The sequence below is a fragment of the Cebus imitator genome, unplaced genomic scaffold (assembly GCF_001604975.1).
Source record: "Cebus imitator isolate Cc_AM_T3 unplaced genomic scaffold, Cebus_imitator-1.0 Scaffold15, whole genome shotgun sequence".
In the NCBI taxonomy this organism is placed as follows: Eukaryota; Metazoa; Chordata; class Mammalia; order Primates; family Cebidae; genus Cebus; species Cebus imitator.
This window is the reverse complement of record NW_016107330.1, coordinates 12079921-12098538: the sequence shown is the minus strand read 5'-3', so window position 1 is coordinate 12098538 and position 18618 is coordinate 12079921. Positions and strand designations below refer to the sequence as shown.

Sequence of the window (18618 nt, the reverse complement as noted above, 5' to 3'; positions counted from 1 at the left end):
TCCACCTATCCATCCATCCATCCACCCATCCATCAATCTACCCAACCATCCATCCACCCACCCACCTACCCACCCATCCATCCATCCACCCATCCATTCATCCATCCATCCATCCATCCATCCATCCATCCATCTGCCATCCTTCTTCCCTCCCATCCATCCTTCCAGCCTCCTGCCCCGACCCTCATGGTATCCATCTTTCCAGTTAATGCTGTGGACATTATGGGCATCCTGACAGTTAAATAGGAGGGGGAGGCTGCAGAGGCAGAGACCACATCAGGTTGCTTTCTGTATGTCCTGTCCCGTGAGAAACTTGATGCTTGTTAGTGCGAGATTGAGGATAATCTTCAGGTGCTTCTCTGTGGTCCTGGGTGGTGTGTCTGAGCGAATGTCCATGTTCCTGCTGTGAGCTTGTCCAGCTTCTCCTTGGCTTCCTTCCCCTGCCCACTATGCAGCAAGCGCTGGGAACAGGCAGCATCGTGCCATAGACCGGTGGAGTTTGAGGATGCCTTTCTGTGGTTCTAAGCTTGCCTGACAGCAGCAGTCCCTTGGGAGAGAGAAAGTAACTGGGGGCTTTAGTTGGAAGGCCCTTCTCAGGGGCCTCTGCTGGGGAAGTCAAAGGAAGGACAGGTCCTTGTCAACAGCACAGAGCAAGACAACCTGAAGGCCAAATGGCCTCGTGGGATCCCGAGAGCATGGGGAACAGAAGCCCCTGAGCTGTGTTTGTGGCTGCCTCCTGGTATCCTCTCGAACCTGCTCTGTGGAAGCGCAGCTTCCGCTCCCGCATGGCTATGACCTCTCTGTCCCTGTCTGTGTCTCTCTCAAACTCCATTTCCCTGATGAAGAACGTTGGTCACCAGCCAGTAGAGAGGCCTAGCAGGGCCCAGACCTTGTCCCGGGCTACTTCCAGCCTCTGGCCAGTCCCTAGAGGGCCTGTCAATGGGAGCACAGAGTGCTGAGCCCTGCAGGGACCATGCTGTGCCAGGTGCCTTGCCAGGCCTTTCTGGTAGAGAAGGGTGTGTGGGGCATTGCTGGTGCCCAGAGATGCCAGCCCCACTGGCTGTGCCTTTGACGTGGGTCTTCTCCATGTGTGCAAGATGGGACTTCTGTGACTCTGAGGGTGGCAGGGTGGTGCTGTGGTTGTGACAGTGACATGCCAGCCATGACTGGCATGGGGAATCAAGTGGAGTGAGGGGTGGGACCGGGTAATGTGACAAGTGGGCTCGATGCCGGCTGGCGGCCGAGTCATGCTGGCTGTGAGCTGGACAGTGTTGTACAGCAGGGGCTGGGCGTGGCGAGGGCCGCTGCAGGTCATGTGGGCAAGATGAGAGCCAGAACCACCTGGCTTTGTCCCCAGCCGTCAAGCGCCCTGAGGAAGTGTGCGGACCCACACAGTTCCGATGTGTCTCCACCAACACGTGCATCCCAGCCAGCTTCCACTGTGACGAGGACAGCGACTGTCCCGACCGTAGCGACGAGTTTGGCTGCAGTGAGTAGGGAGCTGGGGTGGAGATGTGGGCCCTGGGCTGGGTTCTGGGGGCTTCTGTCCACAGCCTCAGCCTCCGCTCTTCTCCCGCCTAGCCCCTCGGAGCCCTCCCTCCACTCCTCCTTCCTTTACCCTCTATCCCTCACCCCTGCCCTGGTCTCCTCAGTGCCCCCCCAGGTGGTGACACCTCCCCAGGAGTCCATCCAGGCTTCCCGGGGCCAGACAGTGACCTTCACCTGTGTGGCCATTGGAGTCCCCACCCCCATCATCAACTGGAGGCTCAACTGGGGCCACATCCCCTCTCATCCCAGGTGCGGCTCTGGGCCCAGGTGTTGGGATGGGAACGTGGGGTGGCTGGTCTAGGGCCCTAGGCCAGATCCCACCACTTGTCTTGGGGCCCACCAGGGTGACAGTGACCAGTGAGGGTGGCCGTGGCACACTGATCATCCGCGACGTGAAGGAGTCAGACCAGGGTGCCTATACCTGTGAGGCCATGAACGCCCGGGGCATGGTGTTTGGGATTCCTGACGGGGTCCTGGAGCTCGTCCCACAGCGAGGTACAGCCAGAGGGCAGGTGTCGCCGGGTGTGGGGGCGGAGCCGGCTGCCCCCCCATGGCCAGCTGCAGCCCCCTCCCATGCCGCCCAGCAGGCCCCTGCCCCGATGGCCACTTCTACCTGGAGCACAGCGCCTCCTGCCTGCCCTGCTTCTGCTTTGGTATCACCAGCGTGTGCCAGAGCAGCCGCCGCTTCCGGGACCAGATCAGGCTGCGCTTTGACCAACCCAATGACTTCAAGGGTGCGTTGGCGGGCGGGTGAGCACTGTGGGAGGTGGGAGGTGGGTACCAGGCTCCAGTGGGCACAGAGGATAGATGCGGACAGAAGGGGCCAGGTTTCGGGAAGGAGTATCAGTCACTGAAGAAACACTGAGCCCTGTCAAAAAAGCATTTCAGGGCAAAACCAGCATTTTTAGGAAAAGCCCAATCCCCACTTGCTGCCTACCTGCTTCCGGTGACAGAGACGATGGGCTCTGGAGCCCTGGGTCGGATCCTGACATGGACACTGACTACCTGTGTGTCCTGGGTCAAGTTATCCGCTATCTTGTGTGTTTCCTCATCTATAAAGTTGGGTGGGGGGAGTAATAACTACCTCCGAGGGCTTTGTAAGGACTTCCTGGATTCATGGCTGTAAGCCTCTCAGCATGGTGCTCGGCCTGTGGTCAGCTCCCAGGAAGTACTTGCCAATGTCACGGTCACTGTCCTTGTTCTGAGAGACAGAGGTGCCAGTGTGCCCGGAGCATAAGAGCCCAGGCTTTGGTGTCTGCTTAGCCTGAGGCTGGCCTCCAGCCCCACCACGTACTGCTGCTGTGTCTTCGGGCAAGTCTCTTGGTTTCTCTGGGCCTGTTTTCCCAAAGATAGAGGCAGGTGGCTGGACTTAGTTCTTTCCGGCTCTGAGAGGCAGAATGACAGGATGGCTGAGAGCATGAACCCAGACACCTCCTAGACTTGGGCTCAGGTATCAGCTATGTCTTTCCCACCTGGCCCGAAGCAGCCCTCACCCTGCTGAGTTTCAGAGGATTAAACGCATGCAGAGAGTTAGCTCCAAAGCATTCACCACACATTATGCCCTTTCATTGGTTGAGGAACCTAAAAATTACTTGTATAAAACTTAGTGGCCAGGCGCAGTGACTCATGCCTGTAATCCCAGCACTTTGGGAGGCTGAGGCGGGCAGATCACCTGAGGTCAGGAGTTCGAGACCAGCCTGACCAACATGGAGTTGGTACAAAATTACTAAAAGTACAAAATTAGCCAGGTATGGTGGTGCATGCTTGTAATCCTGGCCACTTGGGAGGCTGAGGCAGAAGATGCTTGAACCTGGGAGGCAGATGTTGTGGTGAGCCGAGATCACACCATTGCACTCCAGCTTGGGCAACAGGAGCGAAACTCCGTCTCAAAAAAAAAAAAAAAAAAATTGGCCGGGCGCGGTGGCTCAAGCCTGTAATCCCAGCACTTTGGGAGGCCGAGGCGGGTGGATCACGAGGTCAAGAGATCGAGACCATCCTGGTCAACACGGTGAAACCCCGTCTCTACTAAAATACAAAAAATTAGCTGGGCATGGTGGCGTATGCCTGTAATCCCAGCTACCCAGGAGGCTGAGGCAGGAGAATTGCCTGAACCCAGGAGGTGGAGGTTGCGGTGAGCTGAAATCACGCCATTGCACTCCAGCTTGGGCAACAGGAGGGAAACTCCGTCTCAAAAAAAAAAAAAAAAAAAAAAAAAATTTAGTTACCTAGCCAGGCATGGTGGCTTATGCCTGTAATCCCAGTACTTTGGGAGACAGGGGAAGGAGGATTGCTGTAGCCATGAGTTCAAGACCAGCCTGGGTAACATAGTGAGACCCCATCTCTACAAAAAATTAAAAATAAAAAAGTTAGCCAGGCATGGTGGTGTGTGCCTGTAGTTCCAGCTGCTTGAGGGGCTCAGGCAGAAGGATCTCTTGAGTCTGGGAGGTTGAGGCTGCAGTGAGCTGTGATCACACCATTGCGCTCCATCCTGGACAACAGAATGAGACCGCATCTCTAAAAACAAAACAAAACTTAGTTACCTCCCAAAGTTGTCCCCCATTATATTTAAAATGCTAATGGCCATAGCCACAATTTGGTGAGCAGGCAGTTGGCCCTGTGGCTTGACATGACAGTCCCTGAACTGCCAATAACCCTTGCAAGGTCAGAGCTGATTTCAGTTTTAAGATGAGAGCCCCAAGGCTCTGAGAGGTTGTGGGGCTTCCCCGGGTTCATACAGCCGTTTCGAGGGAGACATGAACCCAGGGCTGTCTGACGGGAATCTGGATGGTCCAGGGAGGGAGTGCTGGGAATTCCAGGTGGCCTGTGTGTGCATGGTGATCAGCAGGGAGGGGGCCTGAAGACGTCCCCGGAAGGCAGGGAGGAAAGAGGATGGAGTAGTCTAGCCTCAGGCCTGTGCTCCGTCATTCTGCAGATGAGGAGCTGGACTCCCCCGTTGCAGGGGATGAATTCAGGGTGAAGGGAAGAAGCTATTGGCAGACAGATGTGGACTCCGTGTAAGGAAGAACTTGCTAAGAGTCAAAATTGTCCAGAGCTGGGAGGGATGGCCTTTGGAGGTCAGACGCTCCCAACCACGACAGCTGCATCATCCAATGTGGCAGTCACTGGCCATGCATGCATGGCTCTTTAAATTGAAATACAGTGATTCATTCCTGAGCAGCACTAGACATGTCCCCAGTGCTCGGTGGCCACATGTGCCTACACCCGTTACTTTTAATAGCAAAAACACAAGTTACTTTTGCACCAGCCTACTAGCTACCATAGTGAAGAGTGTAGGTACAGGATATTTTCACTCCACCGAAGTCTTCTAGCATGGAGCTGTCCCAGAGCTCTGGGAGGGCGCCATCAAGGGAATTCCCGTGTGGGGTGAGTGTGTGCGTGTGTGTTCACAGGAGAGGGTTAGACTGGATGAGCCGTCATAACAGCAGCAGCAATAAGAGCTAGCCATTTTATGTCAATTTGCTCACTTTGTCACTCTCGGAGGGAGGCCACTGTAAGCACCATCTTACAGCTAGGGAAACTGAGGTCCCTGCCCAGGCCTACCACACACCTGGACTTGGGCTCCTGTTCTTCAGCTCTCCTGCCCACAGAAGTGTTCCAACCCTGAAAGTCTGTGGGTGTCTTAGCAAGAAAGGCCCTGAGAAGTCCTGCTGCAAAGAATCCCCTTGACCTTTCTTTGACCCTGTGGTTCCCAGATGGTTCCCAGCTATCATTCCATGGCATTGACGTTCATTCCCAGAGCATGCTTTGGGAAATGCCCCTCCAATATTTGGGAAAGAGGGGAATAAAAGTTGCATTTTCTTTTTCTTTTTTTTTTTTTTTTGAGTCAGAGTCTCACTGTGTCACCCAGGCTGGAGTGCAGTGGCGTGATCTCAGCTCACTGCAGCCTCTGCCTCCAGGGTTCAAGTGATTCTGCTGTCTCAGCCTCCTGAGTAACTGGGACTCCAGGTGTGCACTGCCATGCCCAGCTAATTTTTGTATTTTTAGTAGAGACAGGGTTTCGCTATGTTGGCCAGGCTGGTCTTGAACTCTCAGCCTCAAGTGATCCGCCCCCCTCAGCCTCCGAAAGTACTGGCATTATAGGCGCGAGCTACCATGCACGGCCAAAAACTGCATTTTCGTAACTTTGGAAGAGAGATCAAAGTTTTCTGAAAATCAGATTTCCCTAGAACTTTCCCGTCTTTCTGGGTTGCTGGCCCTCAAGATGGGTGTATCAGGCCCAGGCTACAGCCCTCAGCCTCCTCCTTGCCCCCCGCAGGCGTGAATGTGACGATGCCTGCGCAGCCCGGCACGCCACCCCTCTCCTCCACGCAGCTGCAGATCGACCCAGCCTTGCACGAGTTCCAGCTAGTCGACCTGTCCCGCCGCTTCCTCGTCCACGACTCCTTCTGGGCTCTGCCTGAGCAGTTCCTGGGCAACAAGGTGAGAGGCCTGGGCTGCCACTTGGGCTCCGCTCCCTCTGCAGCTGGTGGACAGCAAGACAGACTTGGGGGGAACGGTGTTGCCATGCCCCGATGCAGCCTCCTATGGCAGCGGCTCATCCATTCAGGCAGGACCTCTCCCCAGCACTATTGGCTTGGGAAGAAGAATTGGCCTCCCCTCCTCCTCCTGGGAGTCCTCCCTGACCACTCCCCATGCCTGCGCTGGGTTCTGTGCGTCCACACTGGCCTCCCTGGGCACTCTGTGCACAGCATGATTCTACACCCTGCCACGAACCAAATACCCTAGAGTCAGGGCCTGAGTCTCACCTGTCTCGGTTTCCCTGTGCCCAGCTCAGTGCCTGGCATGCAGTGAGTCTCAGGTAGGCAGAGTGAGGGAGGAGCTGGAAGACTGTAGGCACCTCATAGGCACGGTGGGTGTCAAGTGAGCCCACAGCTACCTGCCCTGATCCACCCTGTCGCCAGGTGGACTCCTATGGTGGTTCCCTGCATTACAACGTGCGCTACGAGCTGGCCCGGGGCATGCTGGAGCCAGTGCAGCGGCCGGACGTGGTCCTCGTGGGCGCCGGATACCGCCTCCTCTCCCGAGGTCACACACCCACCCAACCCGGTGCTCTGAACCAGCGCCAGGTCCAGTTCTCTGAGGTGGGTGGCACCCAAGCTCTTAGGCTGGGAGTCAAGGGCAATTTCAGCTGGGTAGGCGCTGATGTGTGACCCCTGCCACCTTCACCCATACTCAGGAGCATTGGGTCCATGAGTCTGGCCGGCCGGTGCAGCGCGCGGAGCTGCTGCAGGTGCTGCAGAGCCTGGAGGCTGTACTCATCCAGACCGTGTACAACACCAAGATGGCCAGCGTGGGGCTGAGCGACATCTCCATGGATACCACCGTCACCTACGCCACCAGCCATGGCCGTGCCCACAGTGTGGAGGAGTGCAGGTGCCTGAGCCGGCTGGACTGGGAACCACAGAGACCCTGACAAGGATAGAGGAGAAGCGGCAGAGCCTCACAGTGCTTGCAGCGATTCTCTCGGTCCTGTCCCCACAGATGCCCCATTGGCTATTCTGGCTTGTCCTGTGAAAGCTGTGATGCCCACTTCACTCGGGTACCTGGTGGGCCCTACCTGGGCACCTGCTCTGGCTGCAATTGCAATGGCCATGCCAGCTCCTGTGACCCTGTGTACGGCCACTGCCTGGTGAGTAGTGCCAGCTGGCTCTTGGACACTAAAATAGGAGCAGGGGCAAGGTGTGAGACTGCCTGTGCTCATGAGCTCAGCACAAGCCTCCACAGTGACTCATGGCTGGCAGATGAGCTATCATGGCCTCTGGATGCAATAACAGAGATATAGGCTGGGCGAGGTGGCTCACACCTATAATCTCAGCACTTTGGGGGGCCAAGACAGGTGGATCACTTGAGGTCAGGAGTTCGAGACCAGCCTGGCCAACATGGTAAAACCCCGTCTGTACTAAAAATACAAAAATTAGCCAGACATGGTGGCTCCTGCCTGTAATCCCAGCTACTCAGGAGGCTGAGGCAGGAGAGTCATTTGAACACGGGAGGTGGAGGTTGCGGTGAGCCGAGATCACACCACCGCACTCCAGCCTGGGCAACAGAGCAAGACTCTGTCCCCCCACCCCCCAAAAAAACCCCAGAGATACAGCGTCCGGTGATGGCCCTCCTCTCCTCCACCTTCGTAGACTAATCCTGGAGAGTACCAGATGAAGAAGCATGGTCCTTCAGAGGGCAGCCGTAAGCGGGAGAGGCCCTTTGGGTCGTATTTATTTCTTAGGAATAGTGGTCAGAGCTGGGATTGTGGAGCTGACAGAAGGGAAGGCTCAAGGAGGGCAGCACTGTCATCCAAATCGCTGCAAAGGCGTCAGGTAGAAGAGACGGACTCTGGACAGCAGAACTGGCCAGTGGGTGCTGATTGGAAGAGGGTGGCAGGTTTAGGTCATTAAAAAGCAGGCATTTGGAACCATCTATGGGGTAGGCTGCCACGTAAGGCGACAAGCTCCCCGTCATCTGTAAGTGGTTCCACTGATGCTCCCCTGTCTGCAAAGCTGTGCCTCCAGCATGTTGGGGAGACTGAGCCAGGCAGCCTCACAGGCCCCCCTCAGCATCTGGCCCAGTTCTGCTCTCGAAGTTGAGCCACGCCCTCCTCCTCCTAGAATTGCCAGCACAACACGGAGGGACCGCAATGCAACAAGTGCAAGGCTGGCTTCTTTGGGGATGCCACGAAGGCCACGGCCACCGCCTGCCGGCCCTGCCCTTGCCCATACATCGATGCTTCCCGCAGGTCAGCCCCCGCTCAGGGTGGGGGGGTTTGGCCGGGGGCAGTGCAACAGGCCAGGAGAATACTCTGGGCACGGAGGCAGGAGGCTCGGATTCAGATCTCAGCCTGGTCACTAAGTTATCCCATGCTCCTTGACCTCTCTGGGCCTCAGTTTCCTTTTCCGCATAATGGGCCACCTGCCTTCCCACAGTTGCTGCGAGGCTGCCGGGCAGGGAGATGGCGTCATGCCTCATGGCACACTGTGTCTGTGTGGACGGCAGTTGTTTCCCCGGGTGGGAGTAGAAAGCCTGACCCCAGCCCTGCCCCGTGCCCTGTCCACATGATACCCACAGATTCTCAGACACTTGCTTCCTGGACACGGATGGCCAAGCCACATGTGATGCCTGTGCCCCAGGCTACACTGGCCGCCGCTGCGAGAGGTGAGGGAGAGCCTCGGGGGCTGCAGGAAGGGGTTTCCTGGGCAGGGTCATGGAAGTGCCACTGATGGCAGTGCCCTCTCTCCCCTAGCTGTGCCCCCGGATACGAGGGGAACCCCATCCAGCCTGATGGGAAGTGCAGGCCCATCAGTGAGTATGGCCGCCACCATCCCATGACACCCACACCCCAACCCCACCTGGGCTGCACACCAGGCACCCTCCCTCCCCGCCCCAGCTCGTGATCCTTGGGGGGCCACTCTTCCTCTCTCTGCCTAGACCATGTCTATCCCATTCCCACCTGCCCTGCCAACACCTGCCTTGTGTTCCAGACCAGGCGATTGTGCGCTGTGATGAGCGTGGCAGCATGGGGACCTCTGGGGAGGCCTGCCGCTGTAAGGTACACATGCCATTGCCACCCACCCAGGGGTCTTGGGCCCAGCACCACAGCTGGGAGAAGGAGTAAGGAAGCTCTGTCCTCTCCATAGCCCCTTGGCCAGTGGGCGGTAACCTAGTCAGAGCTGGTGGGCCTGGCTGACTGGTCTTTTGCACCAGGAGAGGTGGCCTGGCATTGGCAAGTTGTTCTGGTTAGGGAGTGGGGCCACCTAGTTCAAGTCCCAGTCATGCTTTGTGCAGCCTTTGTATCTGCATTGTACCTTTGTATTTGCCATGCTTTGTCCACTGTCACATTGATACAATGATGTAGATATTAGTGTCCCCGATTTGTGATGTGAAAAAATGGAGGCTCAGAAAAGGGAGGTCCCTTGCGTTAGGATGGGAGCATCGGCCGGGTGAGTTTCTCATGCCTGTAATCCCAACACTGTGGAGGCCAAGGCGGGCAGATCACTTGAGGTCAGGAGTTCAAGATCAGCCTGGCCAACATAGTGAAACGCCGTCTTTACTAAAAATACAAAAATTAGCCAGGTGTGGTGGCAGGTGCCTGTAATCACAGCTACCTGGGAGGCTGAGGCAGGAGAATCGCTTGAGTCTGGGAAGCAGAGGTTGCAGTGAGCTGAGACTGCACCACTGCACTCCAGTGTGAGCAACAAGAACAAAACTCCGTCTCAAAAAAAAAAAAAAAGAATGTGAGTATGTGAAAAATAATGGATTGATTCTGAAGTCAGGCACTCCTGATCTTAAATCCCAGAGTGGATGAGCAAGCTGAGTAACTTTGTGCAAGTCATTTCACATCCCTGAACCTCTGTTTCCTCATGTGAAGGATGGAGATATCACCTACCTCTCAAGGTCCTTAGGGGGCTTAAATGAGGTGATGTTGAATGGAAACCAGAACAGTGCATGAAATGCTCCATAAATAGTGGCAGCAATTATTTTAATTAAGTTGCTGTATTTTAAATCTAAATTTATTGGTGAGGCCCCTGGTAGCCAAAGAGAAAAGGGAAAAATGCTTGCCTAAGCTCTTAAGTGGGAATTATTGTTCAGATGATGACACCTCATACATGTGCTCTTCCTTTGTTTGTTTGTTTGTTTTGAGATGGAGTCTCCCTCCTATCACGGCGGGCTGGAGTGCAGTGATATGATCTCGGCTCACTGCAACCTCCACCTCCTGGGTTCAAGCGATTCTCCTTCCTCAGCCTCCCAAGTAGCTGGGATTACAGGCGTGTGCCACTGTGCCCGGCCACATGTGCCCTTTCAGTGGCTCCTCTGGGTCTTGGGTACCTTTGTAGACTGTGGGTGGATTCGGCCTGAAGCTCCAGGTGGCCCCTCCCACGGGCTGTCCTTCAGCTCCAACTCTGTACCTGCAGAACAACGTGGTGGGGCGCTTGTGCAATGAATGTGCCAACGGCTCTTTCCACCTGAGCACCCAAAACCCCGATGGCTGCCTCAAGTGCTTCTGCATGGGTGTCAGTCGCCAGTGCACCAGCTCTTCCTGGAGCCGCGCCCAGGTACCTCTGCAAGGTGGGCGGGCAGGACCGCCCAGCCCCAGGCTGGATGCACCAAGCGCCAGTCCCAGTCCCAGGCCCCGGCCCCCATCCCAGCCTTTTCTCCTCCTCCCAGGTGCACGGGGCCTCCGAGAAGCCTGCCCACTTCGCCGTGACCAACGCTGAAAGCACCCACTCCACCAATGATGGCATCTTCTCCCCCACACCCGGGGAACTGGGCTTCTCCTCCTTCCACAGACTCCTATCTGGACCCTACTTCTGGAGCCTCCCTTCAAGCTTCCTTGGAGACAAGGTGGGTAGGGGTGGGAAGGGAAAGGAAACTCCAGGCAGCGAGAACAGCATGGGCAAAGGCTTGGAGGCAGGAGGGTCATGGTGCCTTGGGAGAATAGTGAGATACACGGCATGGAAAAGGTGGCTGGAGCAGTGACAGGGCCCGACTCGGGGACCCTGCTAAGCTCCTGTCTACCCCCGGTCCCAGGTGACCTCCTACGGAGGAGAGCTGCGCTTCACAGTGACCCAGCGGCCCCAGCCAGGCTCCACACCCCTGCACGGGCAGCCATTGGTGGTGCTGCAAGGTAACAATATTGTCCTAGAGCACCACCCGGCCCAGGAGCCCGGCCCCGGCCAGCCCAGCTCCTTCACTGTGCCCTTCCGGGAGGTGAGCAGCACTGCCCCCTGGGGGTAGGGGTGCGGGCTGGCCCTTGCTTCTGTCTCTCCTGCATGAATACTCCAGGACGTGAGGCACTGAGCACAACTGCCCTTTTCTTGGCAGGAAGCCTGGCAGCGGCCCGATGGGCAGCCAGCCACACGGGAGCACCTGCTGATGGCGCTGGCAGGCATCGACACCCTCCTGATCCGAGCATCCTACGCCCAGCAGCCCGCTGAGAGCAGGTGTCTGGAGCCAGGGCAGGAGGATCAGTGTGGGTTTGGGGCGGGGGGCTCTGTCTAAGCGGTGCAGTGTGGCACAGCCACATACAGACTATGCAACCCTTTTGAGTCTCAATTTCCCCATCTGTAAAATGGAGAGTCTAACAATGCCTCCCTTACAGGCTGAAGGAAGCCTGAGGCAGGGATTGGGGTGCACGAGATTGACAAGGAGAGAGACGCAGGAGGGGAAGGGGCCACAAAGGGATGTGGTCACAGGTCAAGTCTAGCCTCAGCCTCAGCCCACGGGAGCTCTGGAGTCACTCGCCGTAGAGTGGTCTGTCTTTCAGGCACAGGGGCTCTTGTAGCCGGTATCATCCTGTCGTTGACTACCCCAGGGGAACAGGGTGGTGTAACCTCTCCAGGCGAGGATGGGTGGTAGTTTAGAGTCAGTTGCAGGTAGCGCTGTCTGCCCTCGCAGCCTCTGGAGACCTGGACAGGGCTGTGGAAGGACTAACCAGGCCCCCAGTGGAGGCTCCAGGCGTGCCTGGCACAATGCTCCTGTTCACACTGGATCTTGTCATGCCCAGGGTCTCTGGCATCAGCATGGACGTGGCTGTGCCTGAGGAAACCGGCCAGGACCCCGCGCTGGAGGTAGAGCACTGCTCCTGCCCGCCCGGGTACCGCGGCCCGTCTTGCCAGGTAAGTCCTGGGCCCCACCCCGGCCTAGCCAGCTCCATCCATGGTGCTCCCTGCCCCTCCTCCATAAGCCCTCCCCACCTCCCCAGCCCTGGCCATTCAGTGCCCTACCCGAGTGGGCCGTGTCCAGGAAGGCCCCCCTACTGCCATCTTTCTGCCCCCAGGACTGTGACACAGGCTACACACGCATGCCCAGCGGCCTCTACTTGGGTACCTGCGAACGCTGCAGCTGCCATGGCCACTCAGAGGCCTGTGAGCCTGAGACAGGTGCCTGCCAGGTGAGTCCCACCCTCCTTCCTCCCACCCCAGTGATCTGTGGCCTCTGGGGGCCCAACCCCCACTCACGTTCTGCTCCACCAGGGCTGCCAGCATCACACGGAGGGCCCTCGGTGTGAGCAGTGCCAGCCAGGATACTACGGGGATGCCCAGCAGGGGACATCACAGGACTGCCAGCTGTGCCCCTGCTACGGAGACCCTGCTGCCGGCCAGTGCGTCCGGCCCCTGCCTGCACCTGCCCTGCCCTGAAACGTCCACTACCCCCCACGTGCCCTTCCTCCGGCCCTTCTGAGAGGCAGTGTTTAATCCTGGCCTCGCCACCGCCTCAGTGTGTCGCTTGGTGTGAGATACACTTCACTTTCAGGGCTATGCTGCCTCCTCTGTGAAATAGGGAGTCCACGCTCCTCAGCCCCTGTGTGAGAGTTGAATGAGCTGATGCTCATGGAACTCTTAGCACAGTGCCAGGCACGCAGTGGCACTCAGGACACGTTAGTTCACCTGCCCATTCTTCCCCTCCCCTCCCCTGGTCCTGAAGGAGGATCAAGGAGAAGAAGGAGCCACTGCGTACCTGACTAGAAATCTGCCCCCCACACTCAGGGCTGCCCACACGTGCTTTCTGGACACAGACGGCCACCCGACCTGTGACGCGTGCTCCCCAAGCCACAGTGGGCGTCACTGCGAGAGGTGAGGCGGGGGGCAGGGGGGACACGCACAGCAGGGCCCAGCCCTCCTGACCCGGAGGAATCAGGGATGCCTGATTCCTCCCAGTCTTAACCCCCAGAAGATGGTCAGCTCCCCTCCTTGGGAGCCTCAACCTCTAGCCCAGAATTCAGGACCCTCAGACATGCATCCTGGCCTGCGGTTCACCTCCAGCCCCCTGGCCCCTGCCCCAGCCAGGCCAGAGTCTTCCCACAAAACCCCTGCTTCTTTCCAAAGCTCCTGGGCTCCTGACTGCCCAGATTCACTGCTGTGCGGTCCAGGGCGGGTCCTTGCTCTTCTCAGCCCGTCACATGGGCGAGTCAGGCTGTTGGTTTCTTCCAGGGCACGAGGCCATTGAATTTAATATGGGGTCCCCAGCCCAGCCCCGGGGTTCTGCTTCTCTTCACCCAAAATTCATCAGAGGCTTTCTCTCTCTGCAGGTGTGCTCCTGGCTACCATGGCAACCCCAGCCAGGGCCAGCCATGCCGGAGTGAGTAGGACTGGGGAGGTCGTTGGGGTCGGGTTACTCAGTGTCCTAGCACAGAGTTGGGACAGAAGGCCTTAATCCCTTTTGGCTTTGCCTCTCTGAGCCTGAGTTTCTTCATCTGTAAAATGGGGATAGGAACAGGCCCCACTGCCTCCGAGGGCTGTTGTGAGAGCGTGATGTGCCCATGTCAGAAGTCAGAGCTCCCGCTCGGTGCCAAGCAGAGTGGAGGGAAGAGGGGTGCTGGGTGGAGGGCTTGGGGCTCCAGCCATGACTTTCTTCCACTTCAGGAGATGGCCTGGTGCCAGGGCCCATAGGCTGCCACTGTGACCCCCAAGGCAGCGTCAGCAGCCAGTGTGATGCTGCTGGTCAGTGCCAGTGTAAGGTCAGTCCGAATCCCTGCCCCTGAGGGCCTGTGCTGCCCTGCTGCCTGGGGCCTGTGGGGAAATCAGGCACCATCTGATGGAAGCTGAGACCTGGGCATGGGGGGCAGGGCAGGGGCTGCCCGGGGCTGCTGGGGGTACAGGATACCCACCGAGTCCCCTGCCTGCCTCCTTCCATCCATCCACCCAGGCCCAGGTGGAAGGCCTCACCTGCAGCCACTGCCGGCCCCACCACTTCCACCTGAGCGCCAGCAACCCTGACGGCTGCCTGCCCTGCTTCTGTATGGGCATCACCCAGCAGTGTGCCAGCTCCGCCTACACGCGCCACCTGGTGAGAGCCTGTGCTGCCCAGCCCCGGGGGGGGCCGCTGCCTGCTGCCTGCTGTTGTCCATCTCATCACTGAGCCCGGTGACCCTCACCCCTGCCCCAGTACCCTCATATGCCCCGATTATTTCTCTCCCAGCCCTGATCTCAGCAGACCTCCTACCCCCACCTTAACACCCTCCCATGTCCCATCCCTCACCAAGGTGCCTGCCTCAGTGCCCAGGCTGATACCACCTCCTCCTTCCCCTGCCAGATCTCTACCCACTTTGCCCCTGGGGACTTCCAGGGCTTTGCCCTGGTGAACCCACAGCGGAACAGCCGCCTGACAGGAGAATTCACTGTGGAACCTGTGCCCGAGGGTGCCCAGCTCTCTTTCAGCAACTTCGCCCACCTCGGCCACGAGTCCTTTTACTGGCAGCTGCCGGAGACATACCAGGGAGACAAGGTGGGCCCCCAGCCCGGCACCAGGGTCAGCCATGACTCAGACCCAAGTTCCCCTCTAAGCCATCTCTCTCAGCAGACACACACCTGCCACGTGCCTGGCCACATCGTGGTTAGGCATGTGGCCTTTGCAGTCCCATAGACATCAGTCTAAACCCCAGCTCTGCTGCTTGCCAGCCAGATACCATTTGATAAACCTCAACTTCATGGTGGCTGGGAGGACTGGAGATCATGCCTGGCACATAATAAGTGCTCAACTATTCATGACTTTTAGCTTTCATGCGGTTATTCAACAAACAGGTCCTGGGAGAGACCAAGAAATATAAAGACAAGTGAGACACGGTTTCAGTGTCATTCACACCTCCCACTCCACTCATCCACGCTGCTGGCTCTGCTTGTGTCGGCCACAGTAACTCTCAGCCTGGGTCATGCCTGTTGAGCTCTCACCATGTGCTAGGCAGCATCCTTTGTAAGTCTCAAGTCACAACTGCATGAGCCAGGTCCTGCTGCTGCCCCTTTTCACGAATAAGGAAACTAAGGGAAGAGGGGCTCTATAATTTACCCAGAGCCCCGAGCTGGGAGGTGGGAATACGGGGGATCCAAACCCAATTCAGAGGCTGCCCCTAAAATGCTCTGCGGAAGGCCAGAGCTCACGCCTGTAATTCCAGCACTTTGGAAGGCTAAGGTGGGAGGATCACTTGAGCTCAGAAGCTCAAGACCAGCCTGGGCAACGTGATGAAACTCCATCTCTACAAAAAATACAAAAAATTAGCTGGCCGTGTTGGTGCATGCCTGTAGTCCCAGCTACTTAGGGAGGTTGAGGTGGGAGGATCACTGGTGCCTGGGAGGGGGAGGCTACAGTGAGCCACAATTGCACCACTGCATTCCAGCTTGGGTGACAGAGTAAGACACTGTCTCCGAAAATATATATATATACTCTGCCAGTCAGAGGTGAATCTGTCTTTGCTACTCCAGAACATGGTCTGGTGGGAGGTGATGATGGTGATGGCGACGGTGTTGAGGGTGGGCTCTGGGACGGGCTCTGGGACAGCCTGCCCAAATGTGTTCCTTGAGCAGCACAGGCATCGGTGGTACCCAGGGAAAGTGGGTCTTGGCACAGGAGTCCACTGCTGGTTGAGGCCAGTGTTCCAGCTGATATGCCCCCAGGCAGGAGGCAAGGGGACCAGGGACACCTAGGAGGGGTGCTCTGGGGTTGCCCCATCCTCGTTTCTTGGACAGAGCCAGGTACTCCAGGCTTCTCTGGGGGCTGGCTGCCTTCAGTCCCTTCTCCCCTCGCCCCTCTGGGGCTCACTACCTCCTGGCCTTCCTGCTGCCCTGTCCTGCAATTCTCAGACCTTTCTCTGTCTCCTGTCCTGGCACTTCCCTGCACCCCATAGCGGGAGGCATACTTTGCTCGGATGCGCCGGGCTCACCAGGTAGGCACAGGATGTGTGTGGTGTGAAGCTGGCGTGATGCGGTGTGGCGCCTCCTCGGGTGCTCCCAGCCCTGGGTGGGGAGATGTGCAGTGCCCAATGCATCAGGAGTCTGCATGAACCCAGGCAGTGTCCCATGGCCCCAGGGTTGGAGCCAGGAGGGTGTGTGCCCCACCTTGCCTCACCTGCTGTGTGGTCTGGTCCTAGTGCTAACTGTCTGAAGTCAGAATGGCAACCGAGGTAGCAGGGAGACTAACCTCATGCTGATCCACACGACTGTATCTAGCCCACCAGGTTCCCCTGGCCCTGCCTCCCAAGCAACCACCATTAACCCCTGCCTGCACGTGGGCGGCCTGGGGTTAACCCCTGGGTGCCAGCCTGGAGAGGGGAGCATGCATCTTTCTTCCCAATTAGTGTGGGCCTTTCTGACTACCACGTCCATGGGTAGAGGACCTGCCCGTAGCTCCGGCTCTGGGACCCTGGGAGGTCTGAGCTGGCCTGCTCCTTCCATCCCATCAGAACCGCACGTCCCTCTCAGAGGAGCAGTTGCGGGCAGCCATGACAGCTGGGAGGATCCTGGGGCCCCCAGAGGGCAGGGACTGGGCACAGCGGGCATCACAGGTAACTGAGGGCCTGGCTGGGACGGGTCATACCTGGGGCCCCAGGGAAGAGGCCAGAGAGCTGAGTGCAGGCAGGCACCTGAACGAAGGCCCCGGCCCTCCTGGCCCATTTCCCCTGTGCCAGGCCAGGCCCCAACCTGATGCCTGGTCCGTTCCGGTATCATCCTTAGGAAACATGCCAGAGCCATGAATGGCTTGGGTTGGTACCAGGGCACACACAGAGAGTCAGGGCGAGGAGCAGCAGCCCTACCACAGATGCTCTGGGCTGCCTCCAGCACTTCTGCCCCTCCCTTGCTGGGTAGCCTCTGTAGGGCTTGTCCCATCAGTCTTAGCCCACAGGCAGCTAAGCCCATCCCAGGATATCCCCGCCTGGCTCAGGAGGAACAAGAGGGCAATGGGTACAAGGGCCGAAGCGCCAGGTGTCAGCGCTTGTGAGCTGACAGTGCAGAGCGGGTGACTAGCTGGGCCCGGGGGGAGGTGAAACCTCATGGGCGTCCTTTCTGTCCCTCTCTGCTCCCTTCCACTGCCCTTCGGCTCCTGGTCCCCCAGGTGGACGAGGCTCAGAGACGAATGGATGCTGAGATCTGGCAGCTCCTGTCCAGCTTTGCTGCCCATCCCCAACCCCCTCCCCGGGGGCTCTCCCCTCATCCTCAGCCTGCAGCTGCTCTGCGAGCACTACCTGCTTCCTCCTCCTCCTCCTCTTCTCTGTCTTTCCCACTAGGCTCTCAGGTATGTGCCAAGGTGCCCATCAAGGGATCCCCACCCATCATATTTTCTAGATTTCACTCATTTCTGAACCAACTTCACAATTTCTGTAAACTACTTGGACTATTATTTCTTTCCAATTTTCCTTTCAATCAATCATATACCAACCCAGTTATGCTGGTTACTCTCTTTAAATACATATGAAAAGGCCCACCCCATTGAAATTGTTGACTAATGTGCTGTGTAAATGCTGGGGTCCACAAAAGACCCACCGGATGGGAGGAGAAGCGGACCCAGGCCACACCCAGAGAGAGCAGCTGGGGGCCTGGGCCAGGATTGGGAAGAAAGTTGTCCAAAGAGCGGGGCCGGGACCTGCACTGTCGGGTGGGGGTGGGTGTCTGCCTCTCTGCCCTGCCACCGGGCCTCCCTCCTATGACAGTCCACCCCTGCCAAGACTGTCTCTGCCCTCCCACCCGCGCCTGCTTCCCACGGCTCTCACCACCTGTCCTTCCGTCCTAGTTCTCTCTCTCCTACGAAGGCTTCTCTCTGCTCCCTGGAAGCCTCTATTACTGGCAGCTGCCGCAGGTCTTCCTGGGGGACAAGGTAACAAGGATTTGGGGGGATTCTAGGTGTGTCAGAGAATCCTACAATATCAGAGGGCCCTTTGTCAAGGCCCTTTATGACACAATGGGGAGACCGAGGCCCACGGTCGGTAGGGACTTGCCTGGGGTCCCACGTTCAGGTCAAAGCACAGCTGAGACTGAACTCAGCTCTGCCCACATCCTTCAGCAGGGCCTTTTTCTGGGCTCCCTTGACCTTGTGTCTAGACATTGGCCTAGTTTTTGGACTGCATTCAGTCATTTAAGAAGCACTAATTAAGTACTTGCTGTATGCTGCATCGCATACAGACAGAGCAGGCAGAGCGAGCCCTGGCCTCCCAGAGCTCCCCGTCCATCCGATGATCATTCCTGGCAACCCCGGTATCACTGTTATCATCACCATGAGCGCTGGCATTGGCCTCAGATGAGTATTGATACTGCCTTCATTTTGCTCCAACAATTTTTTTTTTTTTTTTTTTTT

The 18618-nt window shown here is 57.7% G+C and overlaps 1 protein-coding gene across 8 annotated transcripts in view; it reads left to right on the top strand.

Moving 5' to 3' along the window:
• The window catches only part of HSPG2 (heparan sulfate proteoglycan 2), a 124009-nt gene that overhangs the window by 54551 nt on the left and 50840 nt on the right, over nucleotides 1-18618 (top strand). For 5 of the 8 annotated variants that reach the window (XM_037730725.1, XM_037730745.1, XM_037730730.1 and 2 more), the window contains exons 10-37: nucleotides 1358-1489; nucleotides 1653-1797; nucleotides 1892-2043; nucleotides 2136-2282; nucleotides 5825-5988; nucleotides 6471-6650; nucleotides 6746-6942; nucleotides 7051-7198; nucleotides 8172-8299; nucleotides 8629-8715; nucleotides 8804-8862; nucleotides 9042-9109; nucleotides 10473-10613; nucleotides 10726-10902; nucleotides 11089-11268; nucleotides 11383-11501; nucleotides 12065-12176; nucleotides 12338-12451; nucleotides 12534-12661; nucleotides 13047-13133; nucleotides 13589-13638; nucleotides 13923-14017; nucleotides 14206-14346; nucleotides 14593-14784; nucleotides 16181-16216; nucleotides 16733-16834; nucleotides 17383-17562; nucleotides 18058-18141. In XM_037730725.1, the coding sequence (XP_037586653.1) occupies nucleotides 1358-1489; nucleotides 1653-1797; nucleotides 1892-2043; nucleotides 2136-2282; nucleotides 5825-5988; nucleotides 6471-6650; nucleotides 6746-6942; nucleotides 7051-7198; nucleotides 8172-8299; nucleotides 8629-8715; nucleotides 8804-8862; nucleotides 9042-9109; nucleotides 10473-10613; nucleotides 10726-10902; nucleotides 11089-11268; nucleotides 11383-11501; nucleotides 12065-12176; nucleotides 12338-12451; nucleotides 12534-12661; nucleotides 13047-13133; nucleotides 13589-13638; nucleotides 13923-14017; nucleotides 14206-14346; nucleotides 14593-14784; nucleotides 16181-16216; nucleotides 16733-16834; nucleotides 17383-17562; nucleotides 18058-18141 (3545 nt within the window). The remainder of the gene's footprint in view (nucleotides 1-1357; nucleotides 1490-1652; nucleotides 1798-1891; nucleotides 2044-2135; nucleotides 2283-5824; nucleotides 5989-6470; nucleotides 6651-6745; nucleotides 6943-7050; nucleotides 7199-8171; nucleotides 8300-8628; nucleotides 8716-8803; nucleotides 8863-9041; nucleotides 9110-10472; nucleotides 10614-10725; nucleotides 10903-11088; nucleotides 11269-11382; nucleotides 11502-12064; nucleotides 12177-12337; nucleotides 12452-12533; nucleotides 12662-13046; nucleotides 13134-13588; nucleotides 13639-13922; nucleotides 14018-14205; nucleotides 14347-14592; nucleotides 14785-16180; nucleotides 16217-16732; nucleotides 16835-17382; nucleotides 17563-18057; nucleotides 18142-18618) is intronic. The other 3 variants (XM_017506939.2, XM_017506931.2, XM_037730732.1) reach the window with 2 other exon arrangements.